The sequence below is a fragment of the Echiichthys vipera genome (assembly GCF_963691815.1).
Source record: "Echiichthys vipera genome assembly, chromosome: X".
In the NCBI taxonomy this organism is placed as follows: domain Eukaryota; kingdom Metazoa; phylum Chordata; class Actinopteri; order Perciformes; family Trachinidae; genus Echiichthys; species Echiichthys vipera.
The window spans coordinates 25,950,492-25,971,939 of NC_139825.1; the positions used below are offsets into that span (position 1 = coordinate 25,950,492).

General features: G+C 43.9%; 1 protein-coding gene across 1 annotated transcript in view; it reads right to left on the reverse strand.

Moving 5' to 3' along the window:
• The window catches only part of wnk2 (WNK lysine deficient protein kinase 2), a gene marked incomplete at its 5' end in the record, with an annotated part of 29,055 nt that overhangs the window by 1,126 nt on the left and 6,481 nt on the right, over window positions 1-21,448 (reverse strand). The window contains 27 exons of the mRNA XM_083939569.1: window positions 619-941; window positions 1,042-1,086; window positions 2,373-2,471; window positions 2,624-2,854; window positions 3,126-3,358; window positions 3,474-4,063; window positions 4,171-4,235; window positions 4,348-4,405; window positions 5,022-5,890; window positions 6,026-6,187; window positions 6,269-6,311; window positions 6,853-7,023; window positions 7,110-7,226; window positions 7,315-7,477; window positions 7,591-7,640; window positions 11,682-11,926; window positions 12,313-12,334; window positions 12,507-12,851; window positions 13,028-13,138; window positions 14,933-14,965; window positions 15,419-15,541; window positions 17,027-17,343; window positions 17,658-17,925; window positions 18,965-19,184; window positions 19,429-19,517; window positions 20,009-20,166; window positions 21,212-21,432. Coding sequence (XP_083795695.1) covers window positions 619-941; window positions 1,042-1,086; window positions 2,373-2,471; window positions 2,624-2,854; window positions 3,126-3,358; window positions 3,474-4,063; window positions 4,171-4,235; window positions 4,348-4,405; window positions 5,022-5,890; window positions 6,026-6,187; window positions 6,269-6,311; window positions 6,853-7,023; window positions 7,110-7,226; window positions 7,315-7,477; window positions 7,591-7,640; window positions 11,682-11,926; window positions 12,313-12,334; window positions 12,507-12,851; window positions 13,028-13,138; window positions 14,933-14,965; window positions 15,419-15,541; window positions 17,027-17,343; window positions 17,658-17,925; window positions 18,965-19,184; window positions 19,429-19,517; window positions 20,009-20,166; window positions 21,212-21,432 — 5,371 coding nt within the window. The remainder of the gene's footprint in view (window positions 1-618; window positions 942-1,041; window positions 1,087-2,372; window positions 2,472-2,623; window positions 2,855-3,125; window positions 3,359-3,473; window positions 4,064-4,170; window positions 4,236-4,347; window positions 4,406-5,021; window positions 5,891-6,025; window positions 6,188-6,268; window positions 6,312-6,852; window positions 7,024-7,109; window positions 7,227-7,314; window positions 7,478-7,590; window positions 7,641-11,681; window positions 11,927-12,312; window positions 12,335-12,506; window positions 12,852-13,027; window positions 13,139-14,932; window positions 14,966-15,418; window positions 15,542-17,026; window positions 17,344-17,657; window positions 17,926-18,964; window positions 19,185-19,428; window positions 19,518-20,008; window positions 20,167-21,211; window positions 21,433-21,448) is intronic.

The window sequence follows — 21,448 nt, forward strand, 5'->3', positions numbered from 1 at the left end:
TATTTATATTAATTTGTTAATTTTTTGCTCTTAATTAACTTTATTGAAACACATTCACCTCTCAATTTCCTGTCTGTTCCCTATATGTTACCCTCTTAAATCTATAAACACACAAATGTTCCTATTACACTTCTGCCTTTACTATAAGCCTGACTCTGAGGTGGAATGGGCCTGATTTCCGATTACAAGTGAACACAGCATAAAAGGCAAGTAAAAGTGCTTTCATTAGTTGGTCATATGATCAAAAATAATTGTTTTAACTCACTCTTTGATAGACAATAACTTAAAAGACAATTAAATAGATGAAAATCTTAGGGAATACATATTTAAATTAACTACATACATTTAATTTGGCACAATGAGCTGCATTTTTTTAAATGAAAGTTGCTCTATAAATAAAGTTTATTATTCATTGTCCGAATGTGATGGGGGGCCTCACGTGTTCTCCACTTGAGGTCTGATTATCTAAAATCTATGCACATTTCCACCGTACCTCTTTTACAATTTAAATTCTAATACAGATTTTAATTAGTTTTGTTTCGCAGGGCTGGTCAAACACTCATACTGTGAATAACAACTTCAACAACTTGTACTGTAATTAACTAGCATGAAACTCACATCTGAAGCACTAGTCAGCTGTCGACTTGTTTGAGGCACAACCTGATTCCAAAGAGGCTGTCCACTGATGCTCAGAGAGTTAGTGCGCGGCCTGTGGGTGACGATAAGAACCTCCTGTGCCCAGTCCTCCATCAGCCGCTGTAAGTCTTCAGGCAGGCTGTTTTCATTGGCACTCATGGATGAGCCAGTGAATGTGCCTGTCTTGTTGTTGCTGTTATTGGCCTGAGCTTGGGCCAGTCCCAATACTGGCTGATGAGAAGAAGGTGTTGCACTGGTAGGCGGCTGCTGTGATTGATTGAAAGCCCCTGGCCCGGCTCCAGACCCTAAGGGGGCGCACAGGCACACAAATTATGAGTTCATGTGTGTTGACCTGACTTAATTAACATGACTTTGAATTAATTTTAGGGAAACACTTTTACGCACTGCTGCCACGCTCTTTGCCAAGACACAGTCGCTTCAGTGTTGACCCTATGAGACAAAAAGTATTTTATACAACTGTTTATTCCCATTTAACAGTCATAGTGTTCGTAACAGGATGCAGAACAAAACAAAGATGCTGAATACTGCCACAAATCAAAAGGACCAAACTAAAACCAAACTAGCAAACAGAGCAATCAGTCGCCTAAAACAAGACAGACCATCTATTAACAAAATCATGCAAGTGGTCCAGGTGAGCGCCATATCACTGAGCAGTGTTGAAGAGTTAGAGAGACGGAGATAAGAAGGAGGAGCTGGACAGAGGTTGAAAAGAGATGAGATATTAGAGGGGCTATAGGCCTATTTTTCCAGGTCATCGTTATCCCCAAAGACATTAAGTCAAAAGCAACTGGACTTTGTCTGGTTAACTTTTTTTTTGTCTAGGAAGACGTTTCACCTCTTATCCAAGAGGCTTCATCAGTTCATCCATGCATCTGACCAGGCTGGGACTGGTCCAAATGTCTGCATAGTGCTCAGTGAGCACGAACAGAGTCAAAAATCCACTTCCCACCAAGAACTGTCACTCCAGCGACTGTCATTGGCACAAAGGGGGTTCCAGTGACATCATCTGCCTTGTGAACACCCTCACTAGAGGTTAAATACCTGGATCTCCACACCAGACATTTGGACCAGTCCCAGCCTGGTCAGATGCATGGATGAACTGATGAAGCCTCTTGGATGAGAGGTGAAATGTCTTCCTAGACAAATAACCAAGTCAAGTTGCTTTTGACTTACATTTCTTTGGGGATAGAGGTGCTATAGCAGATCGGGGCACCTGTGGCATGGAGAAGTCCCTTGCCTATTTTTTTTTTTTTACAAAAAATGTGTATGTTGGTGGATAAATAGCACAAGTGTCAGTAGCAGACGCTCGAAATTTGAGAAAATGCCCATTTCTATTAAATTTGAAATGAACCTTGATTATCCAAACCTGAAACTTCTAAAACAAGGTAACTGTAATACAATAGAAAGAACTAGAAATAATCAGTATAAATGATTATTATGTTTAAAATATATATTTTAGAATTAATCAATCAAATTCTTTAATTTTCTTTTATTTAAATTTCAGGGGTTTGAATAAGCAATACACTTACTTGCAAGCAATAACACAAGATAAAGGCAAGTGAAAAGGACAAAGCAAAGCAAAGGAAAACCCAGGAGTGTTGCAGAATATTTGTCAAAGACAGAAAAAAGATATCAGTGAGCTAAAAGTAGAGAAATATGTAACAATAATGGAAAACAAAAAGATGAAGCTATGCAGGAATTGAAGAGGTACAAACAGATAGACAAAGACACAGGCCCACTGAGAAATCTAGCTCGTGGCTTGCTACTCGATTTATAGGTCACTCTCTCAGATGTTTGAGGGTAATTAGACCAGCCTGTAGAGGAGTATAATCAAAGAGGGGAGAAGACACCAGGGTAAGAAGAGCAGATATTGAAATACCTAACCTTATTACTAAACAAAACATAATCTAGTTTAGTGTAGAGACTGTTCAGCTAAGATGTTCTGTTCTGTGTTGCTGGTAGTCACCTTGTCCGGGGGGAGCTTGTGTGCCGGTGGTGTCTCTCTGTAGTCCAGCGTAAATATTATCCGAAGACAAAGAGCCCTTGAGGGAACAGGGCTGCTGTGTCTGCACAGTCTCTGAGGTTGAGCTGGGAAGGTGGCTGGTGCATGACCGTGCCCTGCCGTGAGTGGGGAGAGACCCTTTGGCTGGAGAACCATTTAGACTCACTGTGGGCTCACCTGTACCTGTAGCAGCAGCTGAACACACACACACACACACACACACACACACACACACACACACACACACACACACACACACACACACACATACTCGCTGCTCAGTCTGTGATTGAGAAATTATGGTGCTGTCCGTTGTGCTGATGTAGCAGACTGATTTTTAATTTCCTTTTTGCTCAGAATCTTGCCCTTCTGTCATTTTCATCTTGGATCTATAACATTCTCTCACCTATATAGCTGAAGGTGTGTGTGTGTGTGTGTGTGTGTGGGGGGGGGGGGGGTCACTCACTGGATCTGCTGGAGTCACTCGTCTTGGTTGTGACATTTCTAAATTGTTGAACCAGAGGGCTGAGAAGTTTGCCAGGCTTTAGTCTGTGCTTGCTGGACCTCTTCCTACGGCCGGCATGTGGTGCAACGTGTGACAGACCCAGGCCAGTAGGAGGAGCTTTGCCAAGCCGACGATACAGCAGCTCCACTTCCCCACGCTGATGGGCCTGCAGCTCAGAGATCTCCCTCAGATGTCTGAGGGGATGGAGGAGGAGGCAGGGATATACTGATCACTTACGAACTACACGACAAAACACATTCATGTTAAGACACTTAATAAAGCCGAAGACAAAACACTGGCTATACTTACTTCTCCCTAAGTCTCTGTAGTTCCCTCTTCACGTCCGAGTCCTCCATCTCTGAGTCATTATCGCTGCTGACATAGGCCGAGCCGTGCACGCCTCCATGCTTACTAGGTGAGTCAGAGCTCTGCACACTGCTGCTACGCCCTGAGCGACGGAGGAAGGCCACAGCCTTCTTCATGAGGTCACTTCCTCTGCGCTCAGAGCGAGTATGTAGAGACGGGGTGGCAGGAGCCATCTTTGCAGGGCTGCTCTCAGCCCCTGAATCTGAGGAGAGGAAACGAGCATGGACCGTGACATCCACAGAGACAGAGTTCGAGGTCAGAGCGCGAGGCAGGGAGCCCCGCTTGGCCATGGATGGAGGTGTGTCCAGGTAGAAATCAGGCGGGGCTGAGTAGCGGCTGCAACGTGTCCTCTGTGTAGCGTCATCTTCAGCACTTACCACAGAGAAACGACCTATCGTGGTGGAGGCAGTCATGGCCTCAGCCTGGATGTGTTCCTCACTGAATCCTACAGGGTGTGCTGGTGAGGCAGCACTGCTCCAGCTCCTCTGCTTCACGTCTCGTCTATTGGCCACTTCTGGAGGAACAGAGATTATCTGCCAAAAGCAAAAAACAAACTTGGTATAATCAAAGGGCATTATGAAATAATTTGGTAACAGCGAATGCAGTTAAACTAAGGTTGAGGAAAATCTCTGTTTCATACCTTAAACCGGCCTCTTGTTCCAGAGCAGGAAGCCGAGTGAGGAAAGTGTTTTTTTGACAGGGAAGCTGCAAATATGTCCACAACAATGAAACAGTAAAGTAGTAAGTCGTAAAAAGTAAAAGATAAATTTCAATAGAAGTTAATGATACGAGATTGATTAGTGTGTGCTGTACATACCACACACGGCAGAGTCACTCAGTGTGCTCAAACTATCCATTCTCTCTGGAATTTGAGGCTGAAAGAGTTGACATGATGAGACATGAACAAAACAGAGCCATTAGAAAACTCCAATACAAACCATTAGTCACATATAACTGTTGATATACGTAGAGAAGGTATTTAGATTATGTCTAACTAAATATTTCTCATGAAATCTTAATGTATCCAAATGGCTCATGGTTTCATTATTTTTGGTATGCATCAGCAATACCTCAAATAAAATATTTAAAGCCAGTATTAATGGGCAGGCTAGGTGTGAAAAATAAAGGGTGAAAACATTCATAATTACATTTTGAGGAGTGCTTCCCTACATGCCAATAGTTAATTTTAGTAGACTCCTTTATAGTTTTTCGATGACAAAATATGTTAATTTCAATTCACAAAGTTTAACTTCATACACAAATACACACAAAACAATCAAACTATAAGGTCCATTTACAGTAGCTGCATTTCCGTAGCCCTGGATCATCTTACACAATCTTCCCCAGCAGATGAACACTTAATACTAAAAGGACCTTCTGGTCAAATCTCAATTTTTAAGCAGCAACAACTTTCTATTTTTAAATATACTGCACCTGATATATATTAAAGTGATTTATATAGGTTAAGAAGTTGCTGATGATTGTATTCACCAGCTGTTCTCCTGCCCTGTAGCGTCCCTCCCCCATCGGCCCTGGTGTGCTGTTTCCTGACCCTCCTGTGGCGCTGTCTGGACCAGGAGGAGACTGGATGTACTCGGTGCCAGATCCTGGTGTCTCTGCAGCGCTGCCTGATGGATACATGGGAGCATATTCCTGGTAGAGTAAGTTCCTTAGTTTCTCATCCAGTGTTTTTATGGTGCTGTCCACAAAGCCCCCTCGTCCCTGCCGTCCTTCACCGTCTGACTCACCGGGCCCCGTGCCGTGCTGGGATGGGGCTGGGCTCTGGGGTAGTGATGACACTTTGGTCCCTCCCACGCTGGAAAAAGGCTGGTGCAACACCACAGGCTGCTGTGGTCGCTCGCTGCGTGCTGCAGAGGAATAGGAGACCAGCGGCTCTTTGGCTGAACCTGGATCCTGGAGTGGAGGAGGAGTGAGAGGAGACCCACTCTGTAAACCGCTCACATCCAGAGACAGGGGCATGACCATAGGGCAGCAGGGCACCTCGTCGGCCATTGAAACAGGACACGTCAGGTTGGGCATCTGCTGAGCCGCATGGATTGGAGAGATGGAGCCCAAAGGGGATCCCTGTGACTCATCCACCGGGAAAGATGTATGTGGGGATGATGGGGGCAAAGTTTGAGCTCTGGCTGGCTGGGCCTGATGCACACTGGGTTGCGCCGAGCCGCCTGCAGGCTCCACTGATGAAGCTGACTGAAGGGTTGGCGGTGCAGACACAGGTGGAGACAGAGTAGCTAAGAAGAGAGGGTCCGTGTTGGACATTATCGGAGGGCTACAGAATCCATAAACATCATAGGTGAAGCCTCCACTTCCACCAGACATTGTTGAGGATGACCCCTCTTCTGCAGGTGGAAATAAATGAAGAAGAGAGAAAACTATTAGCTGTAGGATGTCTTCCTCTCAGCTGCCACAAGGTAGTGCCACTGTTCCACAAAGATGGGAAATGTGCTGAGATTGCTCTGTGGAAACAAAGTCACCTCTGGATGCAGACGGTCTTGCAGTGCCACTGTCAGCAGGCTGGGTAGTGGCTGAACTCCCGGGAGACTGCGTAGCCGTACCATCAGATGGGGTCTCCTGGCTGGATGTGGGCGTCTCCTCTACGGGGCAGATTATAAACCACCTCTTTCCTGTATGAAGAACTGTAAGAATTCACATAATTAGTGAATTTGACATGCGGATGGATGCCTTTTTTTTTTTTAAAAACAAGATAATTGTTTTACCATTTTGCTGATAGACAGGCTGAGGTGCTCCTGGTTGTTGACTCTTCAGGGCGAAAGACAGATGTGAGCTAATATCAATCAATATGCTACTTTCCACTGTATTCATTTGTCTATATGTCCATGAGTATGTCTCTGTCTAGCATATATCCAGCAGGCCAGATGGGGAATATTATTATTATACTATAGTACCAGAGGCTTAAAATGACCATATATTGAGAAAATGATCACATGCAAGTCATTACCCCGAGAACCATACACACACATATTTAAACAGATTTTTGTCACACCTACAAATCTACCCACATGCTGACGTTCATCATAGCTACACCAAGCATGACTGGCTGGAAAGTGGTCACATGAGAAAAGATTCATAAACACAGATTTAGGATCCATATTTCTATCCTGATTATGTCGTTTAATAAACTAAAATGTGATAGTGCAGACTAAAGCCAACTAATTTTAAGCATCACAAAATGGGAAAAACAAACTTATTGTACAAATACGATAATTAACGTACATCTGGCAATGCTGAATGTATCTGTACAGACTATATTCAAATATACATACATCTACCCCACTCTTACCTCCCCTACCAGCCCCTCAGACATCTGGCCTTGTTCAGGACTACAACTCAAGGCGGAGGCCCTTTCACCCTCCATGTCTTCGTTAAGCATGTCTTCTGCTTTATCCACAATGTCCTTTAGCTGGTCAATGAAGATCTCTTTCTCTAACAGTAGGATAAACCCATTCTCTACCTGAAGACATACAATTTTAAAGATGTTAAACAGTAAATGTAACCAACAAACGACCAAATCTGAAAATTTTAAAAGGTTCAACTCACCATGTAAGTGGCAATTTCCTCTGGAGCATCTCCATCCAGGTCAAATTTAAATGTCACCATTTTGTGGTTGTGAGTCTCAAGCTGGCATTCGACCATTTTATCCCCAGTGTTGCAAACCTGTGTGGGCGGGGGTTACACTCAATCAAACACATCAAACTTTAAAGAAATTGTAACTTCAATTGTCACAAATTACACTGTGACTCACATTGAGCATGCTCAGTTTGGGTTTGCTGGTCCTTTCTTGCCGGGAGCGTGTGCGGGCTGACTTGCGGTGGTGTTTCCTGGGTTTTCCGTCCCCCTTTCCTCCACTAGCCAAGCTGTCATAGCCGTCACTTGTTTCCTTTCCGGATGCCACATCAGAGTTAAGACTAGAAAAGGAAAAGTTGAAAACACTTTATCACCTCTTGGTTGGTGACAGATTATTTATCACAGAAAGTAATGACAGAATCTGTAAGAGGCTGAAACAGTGATAAAAAAGCACCTGTCATAGGCATAACTGGGTAAAGATACTGGTTTCTCCTGAAGCACATCCTGAGGACAGAAAAACCGGCAGGTGAAAAACAGTTAGGAGATCTTGGTAAAGGATTTCTTTTATAAAGAAATTGTGTTTTGAGTCTTGGCTTGAACACGACCAAGCAAATGTCAGTGTTTTTTTATTATTAAATGCTGACCTTATAGTCTGTGTTATGTCATGAATACTGTATGGGCTGTATACCATCATCTTCTGGATATCTATTCAATTTATATGCATTGATAATATGCAAGGTGGTTAAAAAGGTGTTGAAATTTGGGTTTTTATTTGTGTTCTGCTGCCGTGGTTCAGGCTCAGGTCGGGCTTGGACAGAAACTATAAAGGCTCGTGTAGAATAGAATGGATCATTTCAAGAATGTATAACACTATTACTAGTACTAAAGTGTAATTCTGGCAAAAAAAATCACCCCATGGTCTTTTTCTGCACTTACATACATTAAATAAGCCACAAGGTTGTGAAGCCAGATCTGCCTGGAGATTCCGCCGCAACACTGCTCCTTGTGGTTTGTTGATGGTGTATGACCTTGGAGTCACACACTCTTTTCAAACGACTGCTGGTGTCACCCAGGCCTTTTCCAGATCCGACTTGGTGAGGACTGTGTCTCCAGGTCGTAGTGGTGGAAGAGGTCTGGTTCCATGTCTATGATTATAGTAGAAAGCTTGTTTTGCTTTCTCACCAGCATCTTTCTGTTTAACAGTCTTTCCGTTGAGCCATTAAGGTTGAAGATTCTTCTCTAATGTGAGGAGTGTTGTTCTGATCTTTCCTCCCCATTAATAGTTCTGCTGGACTGACTCCTGTGGTGGCACAGGGAGTTGATCTGTAGCACATGAGGGCTATTACTGGGTCTTCTTGTTGGAGGATTCTCTTCCCAGTCTGTACTGCTCTCTCAGCATGACCACTTCCTTGAGGATGGTGAGAACTAGACGTGATGTGCTTGAAGTCTAGCTGTCTCGCGAGCTCCTGGAATTCTGTGCTGGAGAATTGAGGACCATTGTTACTTACCACCTCATTCAGGATCCCAAACCTTGCAAAGGTTGCTATAAGTCTATTAATGACTTGAGCCCTTGTAATGGATGATAGGTGCAGCACATCGAGGAACTGAGAGTAATAAACTGATAATACTAGGTAGCTGTTTTTGTTGTGCTCACACAGGTCAAGAAATAATCTTTTCCATGGACGGTCAGGCAGAGGTGTAGAGATGAATGGCTCTTTTTGTTGGGGCCGCTTTTGTTCTTGGCATGAGTGGCATGACATCACTGAGTTCTTGAGTTCTGCAGAGAGTCCTGGCCACCAAACCCAAGATTTTGCTTGGGTGTCCATCATGTATTTTCTGTAGGATGTTGGCTCTCTGTGAGAGTGGAATGAAGACCCTGCTTCCACGTATGAGCAAATAATCGGCCTCTGACAGCTCATTTTTCACCTTCATATATGCTCTGACGTTTGGTGGTACATTTCCACTGTATTCTGGCCATCCGCTTCTTGTGAATTTGATGGCAGACTGCAGCTTGCTGTTAGCTGCAATGGCCCTTTTGATGCTTTCCATCCTGCCTGGAGATGCTGGGATGCCTTGTACCACCAAAGCTACATAACACTCCACCTCGCTATGTGTGTCAGTCTCTTCTTTTGTGCAAGTTTGTGGACTTCGGGAAAAGGCATCAGCGATGAGGAGAGTTTTTCCTGGCACATATGCAGCAGCTGGTTTGTACCTCATAAGCCGCATTAGGAGACGTTGACATCTCAAGGGAACATTGCTATTGATAAGGCGGCAATGGCTTATGATCAGTCTCAAGCCTGAATTCATCTAGGCCACACAGACAAGTATCAAACTTTTCACAAGACCACACTCAAGCCAGACACTCCTTCTCTATTTTGGCATAGCGTGTTTCAGCTTCTGAGAGACATCTGGAGCAGTAGGCTACTGGCTTCCACTCTTCTCCTAGGAGCTGAAGCAGCAAAGCTCCTAGTCCCTAACTACTATGCCATGGACTCTTTTTAGCTCCTGCATATTTTCGGTGGTGGCAGCTGGTTTAGGGCCTCCACTTTGTCAGGGACCGGTCTGACCCCTGGCTGGTCGATGAGATGACCCAGGAAGCGTAGCTGACTCTGCCTAAGGGAGCATTTCTCCTTGTTGAGTTTTAACACCAACTCAACATGCTGCACAGTCTTCTTGAGACTGGCATAATGTTGCTCCATCGAGGTCCCATAGATTAGGATGTCATCCATGTAGCCACGCCTTCCAGTCCTTCTAGAGTCTCCTGCATCTTCCACTGGAAGATCTCTGGTGCACTTGTAATGCCGAAAGGTAACAGTATCTGCAAAATGGTGATATGAATGTTGTCAACTTGCAGCTGTCTGGATGCAGAGGGATCTGTCAGAATCCACTGGCAGCATCAAGGGAAGAAAACACAGTTGCGCTGCTCAGCTTGGCTGTTATCTCGTCTGAGGAAGGTAGAATGTAGAGTTCTCTTTTGACTCACTTATTCAGTTTTGTCAGGTCAACGCAGATTCCGGCTGTGCCTGTGTTCCTCCTCTGACTGGTACCTTGGGAGCGCACCATTCAGTAGGTTGTGTCATCTGCTCAATGACACCATCCTTCTCCATCCTCAGTTCCACCTTCTGTAACATGGGAAAGGGCACAAGGCCTGCAGTGTGCACAGAATATGGAATATGGTACAGCATCATCTCTTCACTGCATTTTTACTACCATCTAGTAATGAGTGAGTACCATGCTCACTGTGGGTTAGATGGCTGTTGATGCATTTTAGCTCATCTACTCACCAGGTTCATCCTTACTGACAGGGCCCGGCTGAGGAGATGCTGACTCTACGTCCGCATACTATGTAGGCTGTAAAGGGATAATCTTTTCCTTTGTGACTGGCATTAATCGGTCCAGACACAGCAGCTCACCTCCAGGGCTGTCCAGAGGAATGTCAGGTGGCTCCAGCGTTCTCTCAGAGGTGAGTGTGTGAAACGTGTCCTCACTTATGACAATGACATCAGCTCCTGTGTCAATCTTAAATTCTACTGGAGAAGAATCAACTTGTAGTTGCAAAGTCCACTCTTTTCCCACATTTCATCTCATTTCCCAACAATTTTCTTTCCTTTGCCTTGTTGTCGCTGTTGTGGTTTCCAGTCTGTGCTTTTACGTTTAAACTGCTCCTCCTGTACTGATCCCGCAGTGTCTCCTTGCAGACTCACTTGTACTTGTTAAACTTCCCCATAACGATGACAAAGTCATTGCGGCCCTCCTCTAGAGCAAACGTGAATGACTTTAAAATGTTTTCTGCCTCGTTGCCGATGGCGTAAATCAGGCAGCTCACTTGTACCTGTTGCGATTCTGTATCGCTCAAACCGTTGCTACTGAACAACTGAACTACTTCTGACACCATGTAAAATGACAGGGGTTGGCTTGATCCATTTATTTAATTTATCCATTTACTTTAATGACAGCACAAACATCTAAACAAACCGGCATAAGAAGGCCAGTTGGTAATTCTTTCAAAACACTACTTTACCAACTACATGTTGGTGCTTCATTTTATGTATAGGGATACTTATCAGGCTACTGCAGAGGTTTGGTGTTATTTTGTTTTAACGCTTTAACACCTTCACTGTACTGCCCCAAGCTAATCAGTGTTAGCCACGTCTGGCAGTTAGCGACTCTCCCAGATTTTTCCGTTAATAGTTGTTAAATGAACAAAATTGTCTTGATGGCTTATTTGATGTATGTTAGTGCTGAAAAAGACCATGGGATGATTTTTGCGCCAGAATTACACTTGTTGTTAATGTGTACTTAGCTTTTGATCTTAAATGGTTATTTTAGTCTCAAATGAAGAGGCTGTTTCAAGATGGGATAGGGTTTGTAAACACATATGAATGTAATTTTGAAAAGCAGCCTGTGGTTTAAACATGAACATTTCTGAGTAATACACATCGCTGCTGCAGTGACAGTTTAGCAGATGTAATGTTCTAAAAGTATGCATATACATATAGATCAACATTACCCTTGAAAATGTAAAAACTTTGGCTTTATTCTTACCTCTACACAAGGCTCTTGCTGGAGGGTGCGAGGTGCAGATGTCGACTCGAAGTTTTGCTGAGTTGTGGGAAGGTTGGCACACTCAGACACTGAGACTGCTGTCTGGATGCCAGCAGGTTGCAGAACTGGAGCTGCGACAGGAGCTGGGGCTGGCAGCGTGACAGGGATTGGGACAGAGCCTAAACCTGGCACTGAGAGTTTGGGTTTACCAATTGCAAAAGATGTGTCTGAGCTTGTGGATGAGCCTTTTGGTGATTCAAAAGTGAGACCAGAAACAGAGACTGGTGCTTGAACTTGGTCTGGTACTAGAGTTTGTACTGCTGTTGGAACTTGTATTGGGGCTAAAATTGGCGCATTGACAAGCGTCATAGCCGGAGTTTGAGGTATGACTGCAGCTTGGGCTGATATTGGAAGCGGTGGTTGGTTTTCTGCCGGGACCAAAAGTGGAGTATGTGTTGGGGCTTGAGTTTCAACTTGGGCTGAAGCTGAGATTGAGGTTGGAGCTGGGACTGGAGCTGGAACTGCAGGAGCTATAGATAAGTCTCGACCATCAGCAGAAGATTCTGCATCTACTCCACTTCCCCAGACAGGAGTCTGAAAAGCAAGACAGGATGAAATTCTCCCAAATTACCCTGTGGTGCAATCATCTGTATCTGGAAAAAACAGCACATTTAGGGGATTGTTCATCAGTTAATACAAATATTGTTTACCTCTAAAATGCATGCCCTGCATGCATTATACCCAAATTTAAGACGCATTCCCACCTTATTATTACAGATTTTCCATGACCCAACCACTACAGTGAGAACTGAGCCAAATATTCACCTGGACAGGTGGCTGAGCCAGTTCCTGCTCAGGGTAGGGGGCGGGGAATAGGGTGGTTTGTACCTGGGGGAGAGGTGAGGGATGGGTGGTATAGAAACTACCAAGGTTTGTCTGAGATGTGAGAGGGCCGCCATGCTGCTTGGGCACGTGCTGAGGCATGGACAGAGGGGTCTGAGGGGTGCCAAGAGTGTGCAGGAGAGCATGCGGGGTCAGGGGAAGGGTGGGAGGGTGTGGTGAAGATGAGTAGTGGGAGCCACTGCTTCTATAGGCATATGGAAGAGGAGCTGGGGGGGAGGGAGATGGCTTGAGCCCCCCTATTTGAATAACAGGATATGGTGAGGGAAACTGGGAAAGAAGGGAAAATGGTATAAAATGAACAAAGACAACCAGTCGATAGAAATAACATTCACAGGCCCTTCGTGTATGTACCCTGTAAACTACACTAACATTTGTTGGATGTTGGATCTATCAAATTCTATACCTTAGTTTGATCTTGTGTTTCTAACGCTACCACAACACACCTGTGTGCTGATCTGCAGGAGTGGGGGAGGAGTACTGGACACTGACTGTAGAAAACTGGTAGTTATGTCAGGAGGACTCAGGTGAGATGAAGGCTGGTCAGCAGATAACAGCTAAAGAAGGAAATCAAACATTTGTGTTCCACTTAGACCAGAGAGTTTTATGATGGAAATATAAAATAATTCTGAACTAAACTGACAAGATATTCTGGTCTAAAAGTTCCACTTTATAATTAAAGTGAGCTCCAGGCCAGGTAAACATTATGGGCCTCATTTATCAATCTTGCGTGAAAACGGGCGCAGATCTGAGCGCAGAATTGGTCGTATGACAGGACCCACGTGTGATTTATGAAACATTCGTATCTGACCAATCTCAGCGTACGAATGAGCGGGCCTTGATAAATGCGGCGGCTGAATCCGATCGTCATTAACATGTTACGCCCTTAAATATTCCTGGTTCGAAGGCCTCGCCCACTGAGGTCAAACATGTAGAGGAGAAACACTGTGAAGAAAATAAACTTTTCCGACACAGAGATGGGCATCCTGACATCCGAGATGGAGCAAAATAAAGATGTGCTTTTTGGCCATCTTAATAGTGGAATAAAAGGGGCCCATAAAAACACTGTATGGAAAAGAATATCGGAGGCAGTCAACCCGAAGCAGCACTCCACTGTGACCCGTGTGCGTCTGTGCGCACTGTTGGACAGGTGTTGTGCCGTATTCAGCACCCCTGCCGTGAAATGCACCCCCTCGCATTATAGGTGATATTCTGGATCAGAAGACTGTTGTTTCCACCTATAGGAGTATCTTATATACAGGTAACCACATTAAAGCACACACTTTTGAACCTATTAATTGCAAGAAAAAATGGGATTATATTTAGGAAACGCTCAGTCAAATACATTCAACTTGCTCAAAAGATCCATTTAATTCATTTTGTAATTATGGCTGCAGTATATTTCCACAGAACATACAAAAAGTGTTGTTTTGTGTTCGCTATTATCCAAGTTTGTGATTTTAAACTCTTAAAATAGTTTAAAGACTGTAAGTAACCAATGGTCTGACTGTCGAAACAACAGCCTTCTGATCCAGAATATCACCTATAATGCGAGGGGGTGCATTTCACGGCAGGGGTGCTGAATACGGCGCTCTTGCTCTGTAGTGGGGTTTGCCAGCGGGGTTATTAGGTATACCGTTAGTGGATACCTTTGTCACCTAGAAGAACCATACCAAGATGTTAATCATCTGATACCTTGTTTGATTTAATGCAATTTATCTAGGGTAGCCACGAACCGAGGTGATGAGTTTGGCTCTGCAGTGCGTCTTGCTGCAGCCGCGCGCCAACACATTAATTCATTAATTCAATGTCGGGGTCGCAGGGGGCTGGAGCCGAGCTGTTTTGAAATATCAAAGAATCGTGTGTCCCCCCCTGGCCCCCTGACCGCCACATTTAAAAGCGATAGCTTGGCATCACAAATCACCTGTACATTTATCGAGTGGTAGTTTTTGCGATTGATGAATGCGTAATCATTCATGGATGGTGCCTTCAGACGCACATGAGTACGATCAATTGCTCCAACCACAATTTTTATTTTTTTTATTCGTTTTAAGAATCTGTTTTTAACTGTTCTTAATATATGACTGCTTATGCTTAATGACAGCTGAGGTTTGTTAATTATTTTCAGCCAGATTTTGCTGCACCGCAAATCCACAGGCTCAAATTTGCGTACACGATCTCAGACCTGACGTGAGATTTGATCGTAGATCCTGCTCTTGTCAAAATTGATAAATTAAAAATTAAAGTTTTTCTGCCGTACGTTCGTTTGATAAATGAGGGCCAATGTGATTCAATTATTCAGTGTGGCTTGCAGTGCATGTCCACAGTTCTATAAAAAGGTATGTCTGTACCTGGGAAAGGGCAACAGCTGGTTGGAGATGGCACTAAAGGGAGGAAACACAAATGAGAAGGAAACACAAACCATATAAAAAGCGAGTGAAGACACAGACTCACAGACACAGACACAGACACACACACACACAGAGACACACAGACAGACAGACAGACAGACACACACACTTATAGATATACAGTATGTGATATAGCATTTAAAAGGTGGACATCAGATCAATTTTATAACAACCCCTCACACAGATACCCTACCGCTAAATTGCACAGTACTCTCCTGTCTGTTTTCATTTTTTAGTTAACTATAGCATGCGTAACATGTGACACTGAATGCCCATGACATAATAATAATAATATATTAATATATTAATAATAATAATTAACTCTTGGTGGGCTGCAAGGGGTGACTGACTTCCAAACTTTTGCCTCCCAGTGCTGCTCTTTGTGTGTCACTACAGCGGTTGCCTGGGCCTAGTTAGTTGAGGTACCTGCTCCTGGCTGGTTTGGGCAGTAGGCTGTGGCTGTAGAGTGGGGGCTTCAGCTGGGAAGCTCTGTGCTGTCTGTCTACTCTGGTGCACGATAGGAGCTGGTGTAGCCGGAGCAGAAACTGTCTGTCGGAAACACATAAGAGAGATCACATCTCCTGGACCCTGTTTTAAAGTAATAATATGACACAATCGTGTTTGCATATTTGCTTCAACAAATCAAGCTCAGGGTTAAAGTGTCCAGTGTGACAAGGGGGGTCACAAGCAAGAAAGTAAAGAGGTATGCTTTTTCTAGTAGCTAGCCAGGTTCAATAAGGTAAGCTAAAAATGGTAAAGGGACGTTAGAGCACTCAGCATCAGCCACACTGCCATACACGGTGCTAGGAATTATTACATACACAGCTACACTAAAACAGAGACCTTATTTGGATAAGGCAGGAGCAGAGACTGGCTGCTGGGTTGACTTTGCTACCATCACGGAAAGGTCAGAGGAGCGAAGCCATGGGGAGAATCGTGAAAGAAACAGCAAGCTGCTGCTATGGCCTACATGAAGCCTCCTTCTCTAACCTACCAGTGGATCTGGTCTGCCTTCACTGTCATGTGCTGATAACAGCTGAATTCTGTCCAGATTTGGGCTATAGAAGAGCGGGACATCCAGGCTCCGCCTGCTGTCTATATGGTCACATACTAAGGAGGTAGTTCCCCAGACCTCCCCATGGCTGTGCATCGGATGATTAGAAGACAGGGTGGGAGAACTGGTCCTGCGACCGACGATGTGATGGAGACAGTGGTTGAGAAGAGTGAGATGTCCACCTTCATATAAACTCTGTGGGAGCACAACTTGTGAGAGAGGGGAGAGATGTGAAGGTGAAGTCACCAGGGTTGGTTGACTGTTGCATGGTGGGGTAGAAGGTGAGGCCAAAGGAGAAGGTTCATTGACTGCAGGAGAACTTGCCAGATGAGGAGATGTGGGTGAGCCTGGCTTAGAAGTACACTGGGCGGATGTGGATACAAAGCGTATATGTGTGTGTCCCAGAGATGCACCGGCCTTGGTCTTACCTCTCAGGAGGAGGGACAAGCAAGCCTGGCAGTGACGGTGGGGCTGTGGGCTGCGTGGGGCGCTCGGACAGAGTTCCGAGGGAGGTTGTAAATTCAGGGGAGGGAGAGGTGAATTGAAATGACTTGCTGAGTCATGATGAGAGTGTTGATGTGGGGGCAGTCGAGAAGATAATAACAATGGATTCAGGGCAGAGTTAGAGGATAGGAGCTCTCGAGCTAGGGCTGAGTTCTCTGGGCTTTTTGTCAAAGCCAGATCCTGTGACAGACACCGACAGGGGCTTTTATTCATTGTCTTAGTGAGAGAGTGTTTCCTACATTGTAACACCTCAACCAGGGAGGCGCTTCCACGCCTAAAACACACTGTGTTCTCAGTGATGAACAGGTTGTCACAACATACAAAGGGATCACTGTTGTGACGCTGATCAGGTATCATTCCAAAAAAGAAAATGAAAATGAAATGTTAGTGTTATTTCCAAAAACAACTAAAAAAACAAACAACAAAATGAAGGATTTATGAAAGTTCTCACAGAAATAAGAAATGCTGTCACTCACTGTTTGAGACTGATAAGGCCCCTGGTGCAATTGTGCTGCAGGTTGATGATATGCCCTAGGAGCTGACCCCAGCAGCTGACCTGTGGTTTGCTGGTAGGCTCCATGGTGTAATTGAGTAGATGTTTGTGTGTAGTTTTCAATAGAGGCCTGTGCTGTGGGTTGCTGGTAGGGCCCCTGGTGCAGCTGAGGGTCAATCTGCGCAGGAGGACTGTAGGTCATCTGGGCTGTGGAAATGGGCTCTGGAAGCGACTGGTAGGTGGCATTTTGCTGATTGTCTAGATCATTTAATTGCATGGTAGAGCTCACTCCGCTGTCAGCTGTAATGACAGAGGGAATAAATAATTCTAATTCACAACGATGGCCTCACCAGAAAGGACAGACACTGAGGAAGGACAGGGGGAGAGGGAGACCATGGAGTAACATCTCATTAAAATGCAAAAGCTCTCTTTGATGACTAATGGTGTTACTCAGACGCTGCAGTCATCTTTTCCCATTTACATTAACAAATACTAATTTAATCATTTGAAGTCATAGTCAGTGTCCTGTTAAATGATGAGTGTTTTCTAACAGTAACAATGAGGTTGTACGACATGTATACATTCAGACGTGTTTGTGAATTGCAGGTTCTCACATGTGGTAGATGTGGTGGCTGGCACAGTGCAGATCAGGGCCTGCTGCTCCACCTCTTGGTCTTCATTATCGGTCGCAGCTAATGTGGGTACCTGAGGTCCGACAGTACCAGGCACCAGCAGTAGGTTCTGCTGGGGTTTCTTTGCAGCTGCCTCACCATTTCCTGATGAGACAGTCCGTTCCCTCCTCCATTTGATGAGAGCCACCCGGTCTCTGATGGACTTCCCGACCACCTTCACATCACAGTCCAGGAAAAAACCTGATTCCACCTACAGGACACAGGTAAGACACTTGTTGCAGCTCAGAACGAATGTAACAAATGTAATGTCATTAAATCTACAGGAAAAAAAACCTTTTCATGTCTTGTTTGCATGGAAGAGCAAAAATCACCTGATCAGTTGCTCTAGTTTCCATCAATACGGCACATCCCTTTAAACCTATGATTACAGACAACTAACCATCTCCCAGTTACATTACACCTGATTAAAGGGGCCAAGATTGTGTTCCAAAGTGAGGTGTATTATAACGACACACTTCTGTCAACAGAGACCTATGAAGTGGAATGATACATAGCTAATAATCCATTAAAAAGTTGTAATAATAGATCAGTTTTATATAGCGCTTTTCTCAGTTCTCAAAGATGCTTTACAGAAAATACACATAAAACATAGACAATCAAACAGACAGCGTGGTTAACAACATTAGAACAAAAGGACAACACATTAATAGTAAAACAAAGGGTGGAAGAGGGTGGATTTTAGTTGTTATAGGTGATCCTGAAGAGATGGGATTTAAGCTGACTCTTGAATGACGGGAGTGTTTGTGAGTTCCATATGGCGAGGGGCAGGGGGTGCAGAGACTCTGCCACCATCCAAAGTTAGTTTTTAGGCAGTTTTACTAATGAGAGTTAAGTGGTAATGTACTTTGTAACACAGACCAGCACTGTGGCTATGGTTATCTGCAGCAAAATAGTCCTTACACTGAGAATTGGAGCTATTTTTTAAGTGTCAATAGATTTTAACAGACAAGCTAGCCAATAAGAAATTAGTATTTTGCGAGGCTATGGTCGACTAATGAAGCTTGTGGAGCACAAAGTGCATCCCAAGGTCCAGGTCCACAGAGGGCAGACACATTCAAACCAGTCTGAATAAAAAGGGATGGATCCTTTCCTTGGAACACCTGATTAGCATTGTTTCTCTCTAACTGCTACTACTTATGAGAAAATGAACACCTAATGATGTAAGGAAATGTCAAACTCTACAATTTGTATGTGTATATTCACCAAAATAACGTAAAATATTTGTTTACCATTTCCTGGGCAACAACTTCTGGTACCTCATTCACCAAGTCAAAGGAGAACTCAATGGTACCAGTTTCCTTGTACTTCCCCTTCAGCTTTTTAGTATCCTCAACCCAGAGCTTCAGAGCGATGGATGATTTCTTCCCATCATCTTCTTCATTGAGCTCCACCCTCACGCCTGTATCCTCTGCAAAGAAGGCGTGATTCAGGAGGTCCTTGATGGAGTACCTGCAGGAAATACACAAACACCACTTACTGCCCCGGGCTACAGGTCACAATGATAGTAACTTAACCTGATGATGCACTAGACACAGAAACATCTACCATGTCCGAGCCAAATACTGGCATTGATGTCACAACGCAGGAACAGAAACAATACAATGCGGCGTTAAGGTAAGGATCAACCTCTACCTGCATACAAATACATGCGTCATTAGTCCTGAGACTCTGCCAAAAGTCCTGCTCCACTCACCTTTCTTCCCATCTGTGGCAGATACATTCTCCGATTATTTCCTTAATTTCTGGGTCACTGACTTTGCTGTAGCTGGCAGGTTTAACCCCCTGCAACACAAACCACCATTAATACTCACCAACTGTCACACTCAACAGTAGTACTTGGCGTGTGACTGCATACCAGAGGAAGTATAGTATGTACTATGCAGCGTATAAAAAAAACTTTAATGACAGACTCTCCAAAAACATGTGTTCTGTACAAGAGGAATTTTGGGTCTCTGGAACGATAAGTTGAGTGATAAGTTGATCATTCAAAAAGTAAAAAGACTATGTCGCCTCTGAAAAACATTCTTCTTAAAAATGAAAAGTTGAATGTTTAAGAAATAAAACGCACACTTTCTCAAATTACCGGTAGCTTCGGATTCTACATGTCTGAGTTAGTTTGTTGACTTTGTGACTCTTTAATGAGAGACTTTAAGACTCGGTGCGCAGTTGTCACCAGTTTTAACATTTTAAAGATCATGCAGTTCAGTTTTGTTAGGAAAAACTAACCCTGACTCAAAGCAGTTGTGAGTTAAAAGCTTTAAATGTGAACTCACACTGGTGACTTTGCGGTAGATCTGAGCAGCATTTTGACACTCAGAGTAGGGGTATTCTGAGGTGGCCATCTCCAGCATACACATCCCAAAGGCGTAGACATCCACAGCCTCATCATAGTGCTCCTCATACATCTCTGGGGCCATGAACTCTGGAGTGCCTAGAGAATAAATACAGGAGAGGGAGATCAATTATGAAGTCACATGCAGATACCCGCATGTCATCCTATTTCAGTGGGATCAATACCAGCGTCAAGGACTGAAACCCAAAACGGCTACTTAGTCGTGGTTCTAACAATTTAGTAATTGCTCAATTTTTAATGGCAGACAAGGGAGAATTTACAGAAAAGTAAGAAACACAAATGTTGGATGCTGTGTGCCACTGTTACTCTCTGGTAAGAAATATTTTTTTAGCATTAAACAATTTGAGAGAACTTTGACCAAACTACTAAACAATTTTCAATGAGATTGTAAAAAATAAAGGATAGGAATATAGGATGCACCTGGACGGATCTAGTCTTTGAAGTCTGTAAATCTGGTAAAAATGAAATATTTAAAATGGGTTTAGTGCCAATCAAATGGCCTGCAGGAAAAACAGATTTTGAAAGAAGAATTTCTACAATCTACTATACAACATTTCAAATGTCAGCTTTTTTCTATGTTTGTTATTTATAATCATAGTCATGTCAGGTCAGACGCAACTATATACTGTATCTCCTCTGGTTAACTTTATCATATGACAAGTGCATAGCCGTGCCTGTGCTAATTGGATGTTATGTATATGACTTCCTCATGACATTGGATGATTTCATATCTGTGTTTCTGTACACCCTGTCCTTTGTAGAGCAGGTCATGGCCGTCTTTATGGTTTATGTAGATTCTGCTCTGGATATCTTGTGATGGCCAGTTTGAGAGAATGCTTTGTTTTATCTAAAGACGTCATCCAGCTGAATTTTGTCTTAAGACCCTTATCTATAGTAATGCTGTGGCTGAGAGCGCCAGTAGACTCAGGGTCGTTCCTGCTTAATCTGAGCTTTGTGCATGAGAAAGCAGGGGTAAACATATTTTTGTCTCCAGAGGGAAATACTTAGTTAAAAATAAACCATGGAGAAAGAGCTGACTCTGTTCCATTTTCAGGTTTAAAATAAATCTTCTGATAGTCACAATTCAATAAAACGGTCTCTTGCCAACTAGCTGATGACTAACCAATAACACTTTTAGCAAAGGAGGCCCTCTTCAGTGTTGCCAGACCCAGGTCTCCTATTTTAACAGAGCCTGTAGGACCAGTGATGAAGATGTTGTCACACTTGAGATCTCTGTGGATGATTGGAGGAGACCTTGTGTGGAGAAAGTGGAGGCCTTTGAGAATCTGCCTGCACCAGCTCCGAAGGACTTTAGGCTTCATCACCTTAAAACGCTTCAAATACCTGTGGGAGGACAGAC